Raw genomic sequence first — 15,424 nt, 5'->3', positions numbered from 1 at the left:
TGCTGTTTCTGAGATTGGGTTTCAAAGGGATTGAGAATTGGAAAGATGAGGGCAACTGAACAGAGGCAAGGCAGAAAGGGAACAGAGAGAGGGAGAAACTGGAAGTGAGGATCAATAGATATGGTAGGGCTGTATGAAGATGGAATAACAGTTCTGGGAAATAGAAGGCTGTAACCAGTGGTGGGATCCAAAAATTTTAATAACAGGTTCCGATGGTGGTGGGATTCAAACAGTGGCGCCGCTGCACACACGCACCTCCACTCCCTATTGGGCAGGCAGGTTGCTTTAGTAAACCCTTCTTGGCACTCAGAAAAAATTAGTAACCACTTCTAGGCTCATTCCGCACATGCAGAATAATGCACTTTCAAACTGCTTTCAGTGCTCTTTGAAGCTGTGCAGAATAGCAAAATCCACTTGCAAACAGTTGTGAAAGTGGTTTGAAAATGCATTATTTTGCCTGTGCGGAAGGGGCCCAAGAGAAGTGGTGAGAACTGGTTGGATCCCACCTCTGGCTGTAACAAGTGGTAAAGAGCAGACTATGCTTTGAAGGTAAATGATCCCAAGTTTGAATCTTCAGCATCTTCCATTTAAAGAAGATCAGGGATTCAAAAAGATCATTCTTTTTCATTGAGATCCTGGCTCTGAAGTTATCACAATCACAATGGATGGAATCATGCTTTTAAAAACATGGCTCTTACAGCCCAATTCTATGCATTTGTTACTCAAAAGAAAACTTGATTGGATTCAATAGAATTTACTCCCAAGCATGCGAGCCTTAGGAAACTGGCTGCTGTGCCACCTACACAAAGGAACTGATGTCTGAAATCTGGAGAACAGTTATTATTTTGGGAGAACTCCAGACCTCACGTGGAAAGTGATAACCCTTTGCAAAGGATGGGTGAATAGGGTTCACCCTTGTCCATTTTTGTCTCAGTCAGAATGGTTTGTCCAGGTCTGGGCTTCTCTCTTGTCCCAGCTTTTTCTGTCCACCACTACATGTCCAATTGTCCACAATGCACAAAGCTCATTTTGTTGTGAGACACCGTGAATATTTAGAAAGGTAAAGCATACATTTAATAACTAAAATAATAGATTTTATAGGTTGCAGTTAGCCACAAAAAAATGTGCTATTAAGTACACCATAGCAGCAAACAGAAGATTTGATGTACCTGCCTGAGACATGGCATCAGATAAAGCATCCTACATAGACAGAATCCTGTTGCAGCAACACAACCTGCATGTCACAACAAATTAACTGGACCCAAGAAACCTTTGTTCACCAACAGCAGCCAAATGGCAGGTGGCCTTCTACTCAGGCTTGTGGACCAGAGGTAATCTCCATTTCATCCTTAAGATGCCTCATCTTGTGGTCTGCTGCTAGCTAATTCTGGAAGAATCAGGAAATTGCATGGGTTTAGGCGCTGCTGATGTCTGTTTCTCGTTCCCCCCCCCCCACATTTATGTGTTATCATTCAGATCTCTCATCCTTTGCTTTTCTCTGGTTGTGCCTTTAGTAATTTTTCCTGGATCGTTGTGTTCCTCTGCCTCAGTTTCCTCACAAATGTCATTTGGCAGAGTTTTTCTTTTTTAAACACAAGGTGGAGGGGGGTTCTGGATCTGCATATCCTTGGCAATTCACACCAATCTCTACATATTTGGCTTTCATTGCAAAGAAACAGCACTTCGTTCTTGAAACAACTCTTTGTGCAAGCTCCCCGTGGTGCTTCTGGTTTTAAAAATGATATTACGTGCTACTGGCACACAGACCTACTTGAGGCTTCAAGCCACATAGCTTCCTTCCTCCCCATACGCTGCTTTTGTCTGGTTTATCTGTTACACTTGTGAACATGATTGATTTATTAGAAGTATTAGAACTTTAATTTATATACCGCCCTCCCCTGAAAGGCTCAGGGCGGTTCACAACAAAATATATATCAACAACATAACATACAACAGCAGCATCAAACAGCACCCCAAGCAACAATATCAATTATCAAACCATCATCAATATAACTTTATGACATTATATAGCAGCAATATAACAGCATCAGCAGCAAGCTAATTCACAATATACATAATATCATAATCACAAAACCATGAGTAGAAGATCATAGCAACACATAACATTATGCAACAATATTAAACATAGCAAAAACATAACATTATAATCTGCAGTGAACATGGCACTATAAATAGCAAATCCACAATACAACATCATCAACTCTAATCAAGATTCAACCAAACTACATATATAATTGATGATAGAAAACATTAATAAACTACAATGGCAACTTTCTTTCGAGTAGAATAACTACAAAAAGCACTATGGCCTAAAAACTAAACTTAATCAATCTAAGACTGTGTTAGCATAAGCTTAACCTAATGAATAATCTAAAAATCTAATACAAAGAATGCAATACCCTATCACTAGTTAAGCCTAACAATCTATCTGAACCTAATACAGCTCACTAAAATATAATAATACCCTAACTTACTACCTAAAGCCAACAAGTACTCAATGTGGAAAAAACCCACATATAATCCAACATCATGTCACATAGTCTGTGTATCAGGTAGGCAGTCCAGGGGACCATAGGTCTCCCCTATGATGTTACCAATTCACTCCTCCATTGTACGTTCGCTGGTGAATTCCACTTGCGGGCTGCCACTACCACCATGATTTCCTGGACCTAGTCACCACGCAAGAAAACTCCTTTGTGCTCTCTGTGCTGCCTATGATGTTTGTCTCTGTAAGGACCTCTGCTACCGGACCCTATCACCATCTGAGGAACTTTGGCGATGGACAGGAGCAGTCCTCTCCAGCCCTCACACCGCTGGTGGGCTGCCCCAGCTGTCTCTGTCGCCGCCTGGGGCCCCGCATCCACACTCAGGCCTGGGCAATTGGAGGCTCAGTGGTGAATGGGTTGTTGTTTATTTTGAAAACATGTAAAGAGTTATAGCAAAGATACTCAGGCAGCCCAATTCAAAGCTTAAGGTGGCTAGGGATGGTGCCACCATTGTGCTGCTGCCCGCAGAGGGCTTTCAGGCAGAACAGGGAAGCAGATGAAATGAAAAAAATCCAGCTGACTGAAAGCCATCCACAGGGGTAAATGAACTTACACCACCCTTTTGAACGGCTTAATTCTTCAGCCCCAGTTGCCAGTTGGCCACAAATGTAGCTCCCACAGCAGTGACCATTTCTGGGGTTCGGTGTTGTGGACCTGAGGGGTGGCTGGATGCTGGCATCCTCGCTCACTCCACCAGCAGGGGTGGCTCTTATGCCAGTGGAGAGAGCAAAGATGGTGGTGCGAGCCTGCATCCATGAGGGAATCTGCCTCCCTCCTTTGGACTGGGCCGTTAGAGCATCTTCAAGACTAATGGATTTATTCAGAGCTTCCAGGGGCTACAGTAAAACCGCTGTCCTTTCTTTAAGGTGCATGGGTCAGACACTTCACAAGGAAAAATCCCAGGGGACAGCTGCACAGTTGTTGGCAACCTGCTCCATTGCCGATCCTCTTTGCAGCCCAGCCAGACAGGAGGAACTTAGCAGCACTGTCTGGTTCAGATGTGAAGAAACATAGCAGCAAAAAGATTTACCCTACAGGCCTAGGGTTGGGAGAGTATAGAAGCAGAAGCGTTTGGATTTATACCCCTTTATACTGACTTTCTTTCCTGTAAGGAGTCTCAAAGTGGCTTAATCTCCTTTCCCTTCGTCTCCCCACAACAGACACCTTGTGAGGAAGGTGGAGTTGAGAGAGCTCTGACGAACTGCAACCAGCCCAAGGTTACCCAGCAGGAATGTAGGAGCAGGGAAACAACACAAGTTCACTGAATAAGAGTCTGCTGCTCATGTGGAGGAGTAGGGAATCACACCGGATTCTCCAGTCCACCTGCTCTCAACCACTACACCACGCCAGATCTGAGTTGCCATCTCCTGGAAATGACAACCGATCTCCAGACGACAATTTCCTAGTTGCTCTGAAGGGCATTATACCTTACTGAAGTCCCTCTGCTCCCCCAAATCTCCAGGAATTGTGTAAGCCTGAGTTGGAAACCCTATTAAATTGGCACAGAGCAGACCAGGTTGAGCACGGCGACCCCAGGACTTGCACTGTCAGAAGCGAACCGGGGGCGGGGGTTGCGGGTGCCTAAAGGGCAACTATTGAAAAGCGGCACAGCACAGCACCCCCCTTCCTCCTACGGCTCTGGGCACGGCGAGAAGGAGCACAGTGAAGTCTCCTTTCGCTCCTGCCCGTTCTCTAACGCTCAGCCTGGTGCAGCCAGGCTGATGGAAGGAGGCTACGCTGGCCTCGCCTGGATGGATCACCAGTCTCTGGTTTTTCCTACAAGGGAATGCAAATAATCTTCGCCAGCAAGAAAGGAGGGCGGGAAAAGAGGAAAAATGGGCAGACCTGTCATCGGACGAACCAATGAAGACATAAAAGGGGATGATTCTAATTCCCCCTCCTTTTGTAGGACGCACGCTGTTTCGTAACCCGGAAGTAGAGAGGCGCTTGTTCCGGAAGTGTTACTCTGGCGTCTGAGCTGTACTAGGTTCTTGGACCTGGAGCTTGCGTTGTCGCTCTTGCCATGTTTCTCACTGCAGTGGCTCGTGAGTGGGGAGCGGGTTTCGTTTTTGTGGCGACTGAGAAAAGGCTGGGCTCCAGCATAGACGCGGGAGGAAAGGAGTCCCGTCAGGAACGGGGCTTCTTTTGGGGCTGCATCTCCTCTAGGGCCCTGCAGCTCTCGAGTCGGGATACAGGAGAGTAGGAGGAGCCCTGGTTGATCCTCTTCTCTGATGCAGAAAGTGCCCTATGCAAACAGTTAGCCTGTCTCGCCCCGCATCTGCTGGCCTCATTAAAGAAAAAATCCTAAATTTCTATCGGGCTTTTCTTCCAAGGTGCTTGGAGCACCTTTCCTATAAGGAAAGGCGGAAGAGTCTAGGGCTTTATGTTTAGAAAAGCAGCACCATTTAGGATATGATAGCGGTTTATAAAATTGAGCATGGAGTAGAGGCAGTGGACACAGAGAGATAACTTTTCTCTCTCTCAAAATATTAGAAGTCCAGGGCATTCAAGGAAGTTGTTTGGGGTGTAGGTTCAAGAAAAACAAAAGGAAATACATCAGATTCAGAAACCTTTGTGAGGCATCAACAGCATGGGAAGGAAATATACACAACAAATGTATGAAATTATATAAATGTATAATTTGCTGTCAGAGGATGAAATGATGGCAACATAGTCATCTTTAAAAGGGGATTAGACAGATTCCTGGAGGACACTTCTATCAGTGGCTACTGCCGTGATGGCTAAAGTGAACCTCCACATTCAGAGACAGTAAATCTCTGAATATCAGTGGCAGGTGGCAACATCAGGGCAGAGCCCTCTATACCCTGTTGTGGGCTTTCCAGCGGAATTGGTTAGCCACTGTGTGAAACAGGTTGCTGGACTAGATGGACTACTGGTCTGATCCAGAGACACTTCTTAAATTCTCAACCTTCTTGGAAATAAGAACAATTATTGTTACTCAGGATGTTATTACAGGATAGGTACATCATAGTTATCACATGGCTTTCACGTGTGTGAGCTGCCACAAAAAAGATGAGTATTGAAGTAGAGGTTTGTGCTTGAACAGGAGTTTAATTAAAACTAGCATTTTATTAGTTACTAAAGAGGCTCATCAGTTACATTTTTTTAAAAAAATTATTGCCTCATTCTTAACCAGTATACTACTGATAGCTTAGAAATGGGCACATTCATTCTCAGAACCTGATATTTAGGAAGCAGTGGTGCAGGTATCACTGCTTACTGGTTCCATCCAAACAAAATGCACATGTGCATTAAAAACAACTTTTTATAGGCAGAGCATCCCTTTGGTTATTGGTGGATATAACAATTTTTCAGCTAAACTTTATAGGCAGGTATAATTTTATATATCACTTAGTAGAGAATGTGGTGTTAATGCTTTTTGTTAATGCCTTTCTCTTTTTTCCCCCCTCCAAAACTAGTGGCCAAGGCCAAATCCAAGTAAGTTTAAAGTTGCTTGTTAACTTTTACCTAGTGTACTTATTGTTTATGCATTTACTTTCTTGGTGACTTTTTTGGCATCTGGTGTCTCTGCAGGGGATTGTTGCATATTTATAGAAATGTCCTCACTCTACAGCAGAGAAGGGTTTTCATGCATCAGAACTCAATTAGTTAGCAGTAGTGAATAACTAACCATGACCTGGACAGCCCAGACTAGCCTGATCTCAGAACCTGCCTAGGGTTGGCCTGGTTATTATTTGGATGGGAAACCACCAAGGAAGTCCAGGATCACAGTGCAGAGGCATGATACAGCAAGCAAACCATTTCTGAACCTCTCTTGTCTTGAAAACCCTATAGCGTCATGTCAGCTTTAATTTAAGATTGAAAAAAGAGAAAAAGTAAAAAAAACCTTTCAAACAGTGTTGTTTTTTTTGCAGATTATTTGAACAATGAATGTTACAGCAGGATATGAGGGTTTGAGCAAGGGGCAATTCACTTGTGTTCTAAAGTAGTGTCAGGTTCTTCAGGCCTAGGAGTGCACAGCTCTAGTGCTTGTAGTACTCACTTTGAGAAACAGAATTGCATAGTATGGCCTTACGTGGACTAGGTTTCACAATCTGGTTTGACATTAGGATTTGCTTTTATCATGAGATCTGCCAGCTCCTTTGGAGCAATCTAGTCGAGTTTGGTCTCATTCCCATGTTATGATTTTAAATAATGGCAGTATTGTCCCAAGCCTCTCCCCATGTGACATTTTAATTAAGAGCAGTCTGGAAAACATCAGAGATTGTTGATTCTGCCAGCAACTTTTTTGCTGAAGACCCTCCCTGAGTGCCTTGGAGGTGCCTTGTCATAGTTAACAGGAACTTTTTAGTGATAGCACTCAGAAATGGTAGTTTGTTCTCTTGTTTTATTTGATGGGTCCTGATGCTGTTAAGTTCCCCAATGCCATTTTTACTCAGCCAAGACTTTTGGCAATATTTTATTCTTGTTGCACCTGCTGTTTGAGAACAATTGCTAGATGTTTGTTTTAATATTATTTTTAAAAGTTTGCTTTGTAATCCTTATTTTTGATAATGTAAGCTGCCTTGGAGACCTTGGAGCAGCAGTGGCATAGTGGTTAAGAACAGGTGCATTCTAATCTGGAGGAACCGGGTTTGATTCCCCGCTCTGCCGCCTGAGCTGTGGAGGCTTATCTGGGGAATTCAGATTAGCCTGTACATTCCCACACACGCCAGCTGGGTGACCTTGGGCTAGTCACAGTTCTTCTGAGCTCTCTCAGCCCCACCTACCTTACAGGGTGTTTGTTGTGAGGGGGGAAGGGCAAGGATATTTTAAGCCCCTTTGAGTCTCCTACAGGAGAGAAAAGGGGGGGATATAAATCCAAACTCCTCTTCTCTTCTTCTTCTTTAAGGAAAGAACAAGATTAGCAGCCCCATCCAAAAGGCTGTGTGTCTGGATGTATTGAGGCCACATGAGTCTGGATGTATCGAGGCTACGTAGCGAGGCCACGTAGACCTGCCTGTCCCAACGAGGCTTTTCAGCAGTGTGTGGAGGCTACAAACACAAAAACGCCTCCCTGTTGCTGGAAAGCCCCCATTGGACTTGATTTAAACCACCCAAAGGGTGGCATAAGTCCAGAACCCCTGCTACCAGTGGTACAGGGTGGCTTCTGGCCAGGCCCCAGACTTCCCCACTGGGCTGGCAGCAGTGGTGGGGGTGCAGGGATGCTAGCATGGTGTTCAGCAAGGAATGCAGTGGTGGCCGCTTGCCAGTGGATCTGCCCCTACCTGGGATAAGTGTCCTGGGGAGGTCAAAACCGCCCTGCACCCCCACATTGGCCTATTCCCCACCCCTTTGGATGAGGCCATAAAAGAAACAGAAAAAAATGTTATCTTATTTAGAAGGTTGCCTACTTCTACATCTTTTAAATGAGTGTACAATAAAGTATTTAAATAGGACTTAGGGTGTCCAGCTGTTCAGTTTTGAAAGACTAAGCCTGGATTAGGTTATGTTCTTCCTAATAGTAGACTTTGTGTTTCAAAGCCAAGTGTGTGCTTTCTTCCCCTTTGCTCTGTGTGTTTCAGTAATATTGCAGAGCTCAAAATTTTAATTTTCCCTTTATTTAATGTCTTCATAAATAAAGGGAAAAATCTTCATACTAGAGGGAATAGAGATATTTGCGAGTGCAAACTTGAGGAAATCTCTCGCACAAATTGAATAGAGGAAGAGAATCCAAACAGTTTTATGGCTACAGAATGTTTAAAAATCAGCTTTCATTGGAGCTGTTGCTGTTGCCAACCACCTGCTGTGTTTGAAAATGTTCCTCCTGTTCTAATGCTTCATTGGAATTATAAACCTGCAAATTAAACACTGCTTTTCAAGGGAACAAGTTTCACTTTGGCCTCAACAGCAATTAATAAATGGAGTTTTGTTCCTTCTCCAAGGAGTAGTGAGAAAGTATTTGTTTCAGGAGTTGAGTGGCTGTAGGTACAAGCCTCTACTCATGGAGTATCAATTTTAAATTTAAAGAATTCAGACCTGGGAACGTCAGCAATGCAGTTGTATAGCACTAGAATTCCTGGTTTTATCCAGTTTAGTTGATGCAAATGATGGGTATGCACTTTTTTTGTTTAATGGGCAATTTTGATTCTGACTTGTTTTAATGTTAAACATTCCCCTTCCTGAATAGTGATTGGTAGATCTTTATTAAAGAGTTGTTTTTCTCATGATGTGGTTGTTGTGCCAGAGTAGCACAACAGCTTTCTTCTTCTGGATATTGTTTGCCATTTTAGGGTTATTCTTGTGCGGATGTTGAGTGAAGCAGGGACAGGCTATTCTATCAACGTGAAAAGAAACCGGGTCCAAGAAAAACTGGTCTTGCTGAGATTTGATCCTTTTGGTAAGAAGTTGGGCAATACATTAGAAGGCATTCAAGACTGGTATAAATGTTTTGTCATTTTAATGACTAAAAGAATACGAATAGCATGCATTTTCATATTACCGAACATTCTTACAGAAGGCCAGTGGTTGTAGAAGGAAAGGAGTATGCCTTCTTTTTAAATAGGAGGGCTGTAGGGGAAGATGATAGTAGCAGACAAGAATGCAGAATTTGATGGTATGAAGTCCTGTTCTCAGTGCAGTAGTTGGACTGCACTGTTTGATATCCATAACTGAATTTGTACATGCAAAGATTGAAAAACTAAATTTGTATGAATCACAGATATAGATGCAGCATTTTCTTTCAGCTATGCCTGATTTATATTCCTTCAGTTTTAAGCAACAGGTACACTAACAATTCTCAATAAAGACAGTTTTTTTTAAAAAAAATCAGGATTTCATCTTTTAGTTGTCACTTATGCAAGAGTCTTGTATTTATTGCCTTATTTACAGGCAAAATTACAACATTGGAATCCTAACCTTATATGGAAACCCATCCCTTGGGTTTTTTTTTCTAATGTGCTCAGGGGTGTGTAAGTCAATGATGGGTATTCAGAATTCCCACTGAGTTCCTAAAAAGCATTATGTCAGGATTGGTAGTGGAAGTTGATCCAACCTTGGTAGCATTGGTTCTGCTGTTCTGAGAGTTTGTTTCTGTGTCTTGAATAAGGGCATCTGCCATGTTGTTTCTGGGTGAGAACAAAAAGCATATGCTGCCTTACAAAAAGACAATTGGGTAGCAGTGAGGGTTTCCCTGACTAGAAGGCAGAGCTGGACCCTGTTTCGCCAGGGATTGGCAGCCGACAGCAACTGCTCTAATGCCCCCATTTCTTTTGTTTGTCAAATGGTCAGCTGTGGTGAAATGTAAGTTTAAATAAGAATGATGAGTTAGAAGTTGTTGATATAAATTTGACAACGTGTTTCCTTTCTTTTTCTAAGAACAAATTAGAAACATCTTATTGACGTCTGGGCCATTCTAATTCACAATATCTACTTGCCTGGTGTATGCTGTCTGTTTTTTACTGTGATGCTATCTGTGATGCTACCACTGTGACACTACCACTGATTTTACTGTGATGCTACCACTGGTGCTATCACAGGAATATAGAAATTTGAGAGACAGTGTGCTATAGTGGCTAGAGTATCAGACTAAGATCTGGGAGACCCAGGTTCAAATCCCCATTCTACCATGAAAGCTTAATAGGACTAGTCATATAACTTCCCTCACAAGGTTGTTGTGAGGATAAAATGCCAGAGAACAGTATAATCTGCATTGGGTGCCCCCCCTCCCCCCGAAAAAAATTAGGAAGAAAGGTGGGATTTAATGAAGTTAATAAATAGTAAATTTGGATGTTACCGATCCATTTAGAATTGAGCCATAATGAACATGATATTCATTTTCTTGTGGCAGAATGAACAAGCTGCTGCCATCAAATGAATAGTAGATGTGAAATGATGGTTGGGCAATACTTTGTTACAGCATATATGTTTTCTTGTACCTTTTGAGAACCTGACATTTTCCCACTCTTTTCTTTTCACAGTTAAACAGCGTGTTCTTTTCAAAGAACATAAAAAGATTCGTTCCCTTTAGATGACAACTGGCTCAAATTATTTGATTCATAGATGAGGCAGACTTGGGAGAAAATGCTAAGTTAATGACCCTGTGGCAATTTTCAAAAAGAAGAGGAAATGGGCCAAGCGGCAGTCTCCTGAGATTTGCGAACTATTGTGCACAGGAACAATGTGAGAAAAGAAAGTCCTTGGGGTTTGGCTACAGATCATCACATCACCAGTTTATTTTTTTTTTACATATTTCTATCATTTTTCATTTGAAAAGTGAATCCTGATGTCTGTTTATTTCATTTCAGTTTGATTTGGAATTACTACCCTACTTCAAAGGAACATTTTTTCACATGGCAATAAAACTTAAGTGTTTTAGCTGAGTTCCATTGGAATAATTTCCAAAGTTTTTTCAACTGCTTCACACAGAAAGGAAGGGGGGGGGGGGGATGAACCACAAGTTGCATTCTTTAAGGGAATATTGCCCAAGGGCTGTAGTTGTAATATTTATAAATCTTCATTTACCGTAACTTCAAAACTTTTTTTATATTCAAGTAGAATTGCAACACCAGAACAAGCTTCCTTTCCTTTTTACCCCTACAGTGAGTGGAAAATGGGGATTTCTCATTCACAGATTTAAATCTGGAAAAGCCTGCTGTGGTATTACAAATGCATGCCTTGTGTAGGGTAGCTAAAGTCCCAGTCTCTATACAGCTAACGGCCCCATTCAAAGGGGTGTGTGTGTGTGAATCTGGCATTGGAGGTGGCACAGGCTTACCCTGGTGAACTTGCCCTCCCCAGGGCACTTGCCCCAGTGGAGAGGTGGATCTGCTGATGACTGGCTGTGGCAGCATGTGCTGCACCAGTGCCCTGTTCCCTGTGCCAGCACCGCAGGGTCATTCTCCAGCCGTGGCCAGGGGCAGAGCCAACAGTAGCTGGCTTCCACCCCCGCTTCACCATCAGAAATGTTGGTGTCTGCCTCCTAACGCCACCTTTTTGGTAGTCCTGTCCAAGGGAGCCCTATGGTGGGCTTTCTGATGGTGGGTGGTTTCTTTTGTCCTTTTGGCTTCCCACACTGTCAGAAAGCCCTCCAGGGAACAGTGCTGTGGGGCAGCTGGGGTGCCTCATCCCAGCACCCAGCCATGTGGACAGGGCTACATGTCGTCTTTTTAGTGCCTGGTTGCTTACTCATTGCACTTACATGAAATTCACTTATGCTCACAGGTGAAATTAGTCTAATTTATTACAGATACGATTTAGAATAGATGTTGTGGCAGGTCTTTCTTATAGGGAAACGAAGTCTGTGTTCCCGTTATCTGGACGCTAACTGATGCAATAAAGTTGGCCCTTTTCAGCATTTCTTCCAGTGGCAAGTTGGGGTAGTAAGCCAGGTAGAAAGCCAGTGCTCCCACAAAACTGTCACCTGCTCCCTGAAAGAAAGAAAAAACAATTACTTTAAATGGTTTTCTATTTCAGTGGTACAGTGGAATTCTGCAAGGCAACACTGTTTTTTTCTACCTTATGAGCATGGCAAATTTTTTTTATAATAGGTTTAGTAAATGTTGGCATTCATAAGGGGATATTGGCCATCACAAGAAATTTACCCCAACATAATTTAATTGGGTTTATTACCAATATCCACTTGTGAATGTTGACATTCATGAAACTCAGTGTTAATCTGCACTCCACCAAGAACAAAAACAAAGCTACCCTGCACATTTCACAACTGCTTGACTGTCTCAGACAAGGAATGCAAATTGTATGGTAGTAAGGAGATACAAAGTTTACTGGCAACTCAAACAGACTAATAACCCCATTCAACGAGCTAGGTGCCAGCAGCCCACTGCTCCCATGGAGGCTTCCCAGCAGCGTAGTGAGGCCTGAAAGGCAAAAAAGCCTCCCTGCTGGCAGGAAGCCCCCATTGGGCTTAATAGACTTAAGGCACCAAAAGCCCAGGCTGAAGGTGCAACACGGGCAGTGGCCGAGAGGTAGCTGACTAGTGTTGGCTCCTCTCAGACCACCCTTGCTATGCCAATGGCAGTGGAAGCATAGGGACACTAGCGCAGCATCTCACTGTCACCAGGTGGATTCACTGCATCCCACTGTCACCAGGTGGATTTACTGCCCCCCCCCTTTGGATGGGGCTGTACTTCATTTTATAGTATTGGTATCCACATTCTGCTGTTAAGACAGAATCTGGAGGACCAGGTTTGATTCCTCCTCCAACACATGAGCAACAGAGTTTTATCTGGTGAACCAGATTTACTTCCACACTCCCACATTCCTGCTGGGCGACCATGGGCTAGTTACAGTTCTTTGGAACTCTCTCAGCCCCATCTTCCTCACAAAGTGTCTGTTGTGTGGAAAGGAAAGGAGTTTGTAAGCCCCTTTGAGCCTCCTCACAGAAGAGAAGGGATGTTTCTGGCTGAATGAAAAGATGACGTGCAGTCATCTTTATTGTCGATAAATGTCCTGTAATAACTTGCTGCTTTTCCAGTTCAACCTTACATAGGATCCAGAACCAATAACCCTATTTTCTAATAATCCAGAATAAAACAAAAGAGCAAGTCTTTAGCCCTAAAAAAACCTACAAACAGTGAATGTATAGTCTCCCCCATCCCCCACCCCCCATAGTTGCAGGTTGTGTGGTTTAGGCAATAATTTTTACTTCACAATTCAGAATGGCCTAAGAGGCTTTCTAAGGACAGGCATTACAGCTGGAATTCCAGCGGGCCACAACCTTATTTTCCTTCGGAAGCAATTCTCAGTCTGCAGGAGGAAGAAGAGGGTATTCTCCATTGTACAACTTAAAATATTTCTGCCAAAAGTACATTTTGGATTACAAAGATAAGGGCATGATGCACATTCCTTCATCAGGAATTCTCAGACTTCTTTTAAGAGACTGATTTCCTCTTAGAATAATGTAATTGTATAGGGATCTTACTATAATCATTCCAAAAGGAAGTATTGGTTGAATTCAGCAGTGTGTAATCAACATGCAAGCCAAATTCTATTCTGGTGACCCAAAGTATCAGTGTAGGTATTTTTCTGCTTTACTGCACTAATTCCATTTTAAATGACAGCAATTACTGAAAGAAATGAAATGTATTTAAGGACATCAAGGGAAATCACAGCTTTAAAAACGTGATGGTAATTAGATAGAGGTACTATATTCAGTAGAACATGTACTGCAAGAGAGAGGGCAAATATATTTGGGATCAGGCTACCTAAGAACAGGCTTGCTAGGTCTGACCACTGGTCTACCTCATTCAGCATCATGTTTCACCCAGAGGCCTACCAGCTACCATAAAGGACCAACAAGTTGGGGACAGGAAAATACCTGCCACAGCCTCCTGGACATGTTAAGACAGGAAAAAACCCTGCTTCTGCAAGTCCAGGGCAGAAAAATAGCAACTGACTTTGTCTACTCTAAAGTCCCCCCTTTTCTATTGGATTCCATCTACTTAAACACACAACACTTCACAAAGATATTTTTAAGACCCATTAGAATTTTTGTAAGTGATCTAGTTTGGAAAGGAGATTGCAAAAATGTACACCTTGATTCCAAAGATGAATGGCCTCAGAACCTTTTTTTTTTTAAAAAAAGGAAAGTTTCTAACCCTTACTGCTCAGAAGATACATTTGGAAGCATGCAATGGGGAGCATTTGAAAGATCATGCCTTCAGAGCTCTCAGAAAACAGGGGTGGTTTAAATACATTCCTGGCTGTCACAGCTAGGTGCAGAATTTATTTTACAGTTCGCCCCCCTACAATCTTGGGACAGGGGTCTCCTAACCAGGCTCCCTCAGTAATGCAAAGTGGACTATATATTTTAACGAGAGACCATATTATTAGAAGAATTTAGATTTATATTCCGCCTTTCTCTCCTGTAAGGAGACTTAAGGAGCTTACAAATTCCTTTCCCTTCCTCTTCCCGCAACATGCTGGAATTTGGATAAAATTTAACTCAAACCACAACCTTCAGTTTGCAAGACCTGAACAAAGCTTAGGACATTTTTCATGGTCCATAGTCATTCATTCAGAGAGTTGCCATAAGTCAGAAGCAACTTGACAGTACTTAACACACACATGGATAAAATATGGTAATCTATAATATGTTGTAGTTGCTGTACATTGCTATGTTCTTCTGCCATTTAGTTCCCCAACTTTTAAACTCTTCTCAGTAGTTACTTATTTAGTTGTGTAGTTGAAACCACCAGGAATGTGTATATGAATTCTCTCTCAAACTGTTTCATTCCTCAGTAAGGGATGCATTTCATATGTGGTCTCTTTGAACTGGGACACATAGCTTCTCATTTTCAGTGATCTTGGTAAACAGCTTCACACTCTATTCCCTGTTTTCTATCTCCCCCACCCCCAATTCCTTCATACTTTTGGTACATAATATGTTCCATGCTCTTCATGCACATTTTTCAGCATGTATTGGTCTTATATTTGAGATTGTTGAATTTATTTTTAACTGCTCATACACAAGGACTCCAATTTTATCACAGCTATTTCTAAACTGCAATTCCTCCTAACTTAGCATCATCTAAAAATATGTTGGGCTAGCATGATCCTCTTGATCCATGCCAGTGTCAATGAGCAATGGACCCAGGACAACCCTTGTGTAGAACGTCACTTAATAACCTCCCCCCCACAACACACTCCAACACCCTCCCCACAAAGGTTAACATGAATCCCATTAATCCTTTGGGTGCAGTCTCCCAACTTGTTGGCTACTCATCTGAACTGACCTCCTAATCCAGTGGTGGCGAACCCATGGCACTCCAGATGTTCATGGACTACAATTTCCATGGGAATTGTAGTCCATGATGGGAATTGTAGTCCATGAACATCTGGAGTGCCATAGGTTTACCACCACGGTCCTAATCTGT

The 15,424-nt window shown here is 42.7% G+C and overlaps 2 protein-coding genes across 4 annotated transcripts in view; one reads left to right on the top strand and one right to left on the bottom strand.

The window, feature by feature from the left end:
- The first annotated feature begins 4,476 nt into the window (after positions 1-4,476).
- Positions 4,477-10,909, top strand: MRPL33 (mitochondrial ribosomal protein L33). Its single transcript, XM_048514408.1, has 4 exons — positions 4,477-4,612; positions 6,008-6,026; positions 8,822-8,928; positions 10,508-10,909. Exons 1-4 carry the CDS (start codon positions 4,591-4,593, stop codon positions 10,555-10,557), a joined length of 198 nt encoding a protein of 65 aa, XP_048370365.1. The 5' UTR covers positions 4,477-4,590; the 3' UTR covers positions 10,558-10,909.
- An 842-nt stretch (positions 10,910-11,751) lies between these two features.
- RBKS (ribokinase) overlaps positions 11,752-15,424 on the bottom strand; it is a 77,901-nt gene continuing 74,228 nt past the window's right edge. For all 3 annotated transcript variants that reach the window (XM_048514189.1, XM_048514099.1, XM_048514277.1), the window contains one exon: positions 11,752-11,956. Coding sequence is in view for 2 of the 3 variants with exons in the window: in XM_048514099.1 (XP_048370056.1) it covers positions 11,783-11,956 (174 nt within the window). In the remaining variant the exon portion in view is untranslated. The remainder of the gene's footprint in view (positions 11,957-15,424) is intronic.

Source organism: Sphaerodactylus townsendi, linkage group LG01 (assembly GCF_021028975.2).
Source record: "Sphaerodactylus townsendi isolate TG3544 linkage group LG01, MPM_Stown_v2.3, whole genome shotgun sequence".
NCBI classification, from domain to species: Eukaryota; Metazoa; Chordata; class Lepidosauria; order Squamata; family Sphaerodactylidae; genus Sphaerodactylus; species Sphaerodactylus townsendi.
Note: the sequence above shows the minus strand (reverse complement) of the source record. Positions and strands in the feature narration are given on the sequence as shown.

Coding starts and splice junctions, on each gene's coding strand:
- MRPL33 (XM_048514408.1), top strand. CDS start 4,591: ATGTTTCTCACTGCAGTGGCTC. Junction 8,929..10,507: donor GCTGAGATTTGATCCTTTTG/GTAAGAAGTTGG, acceptor TTCTTTTCACAG/TTAAACAGCGTGTTCTTTTC.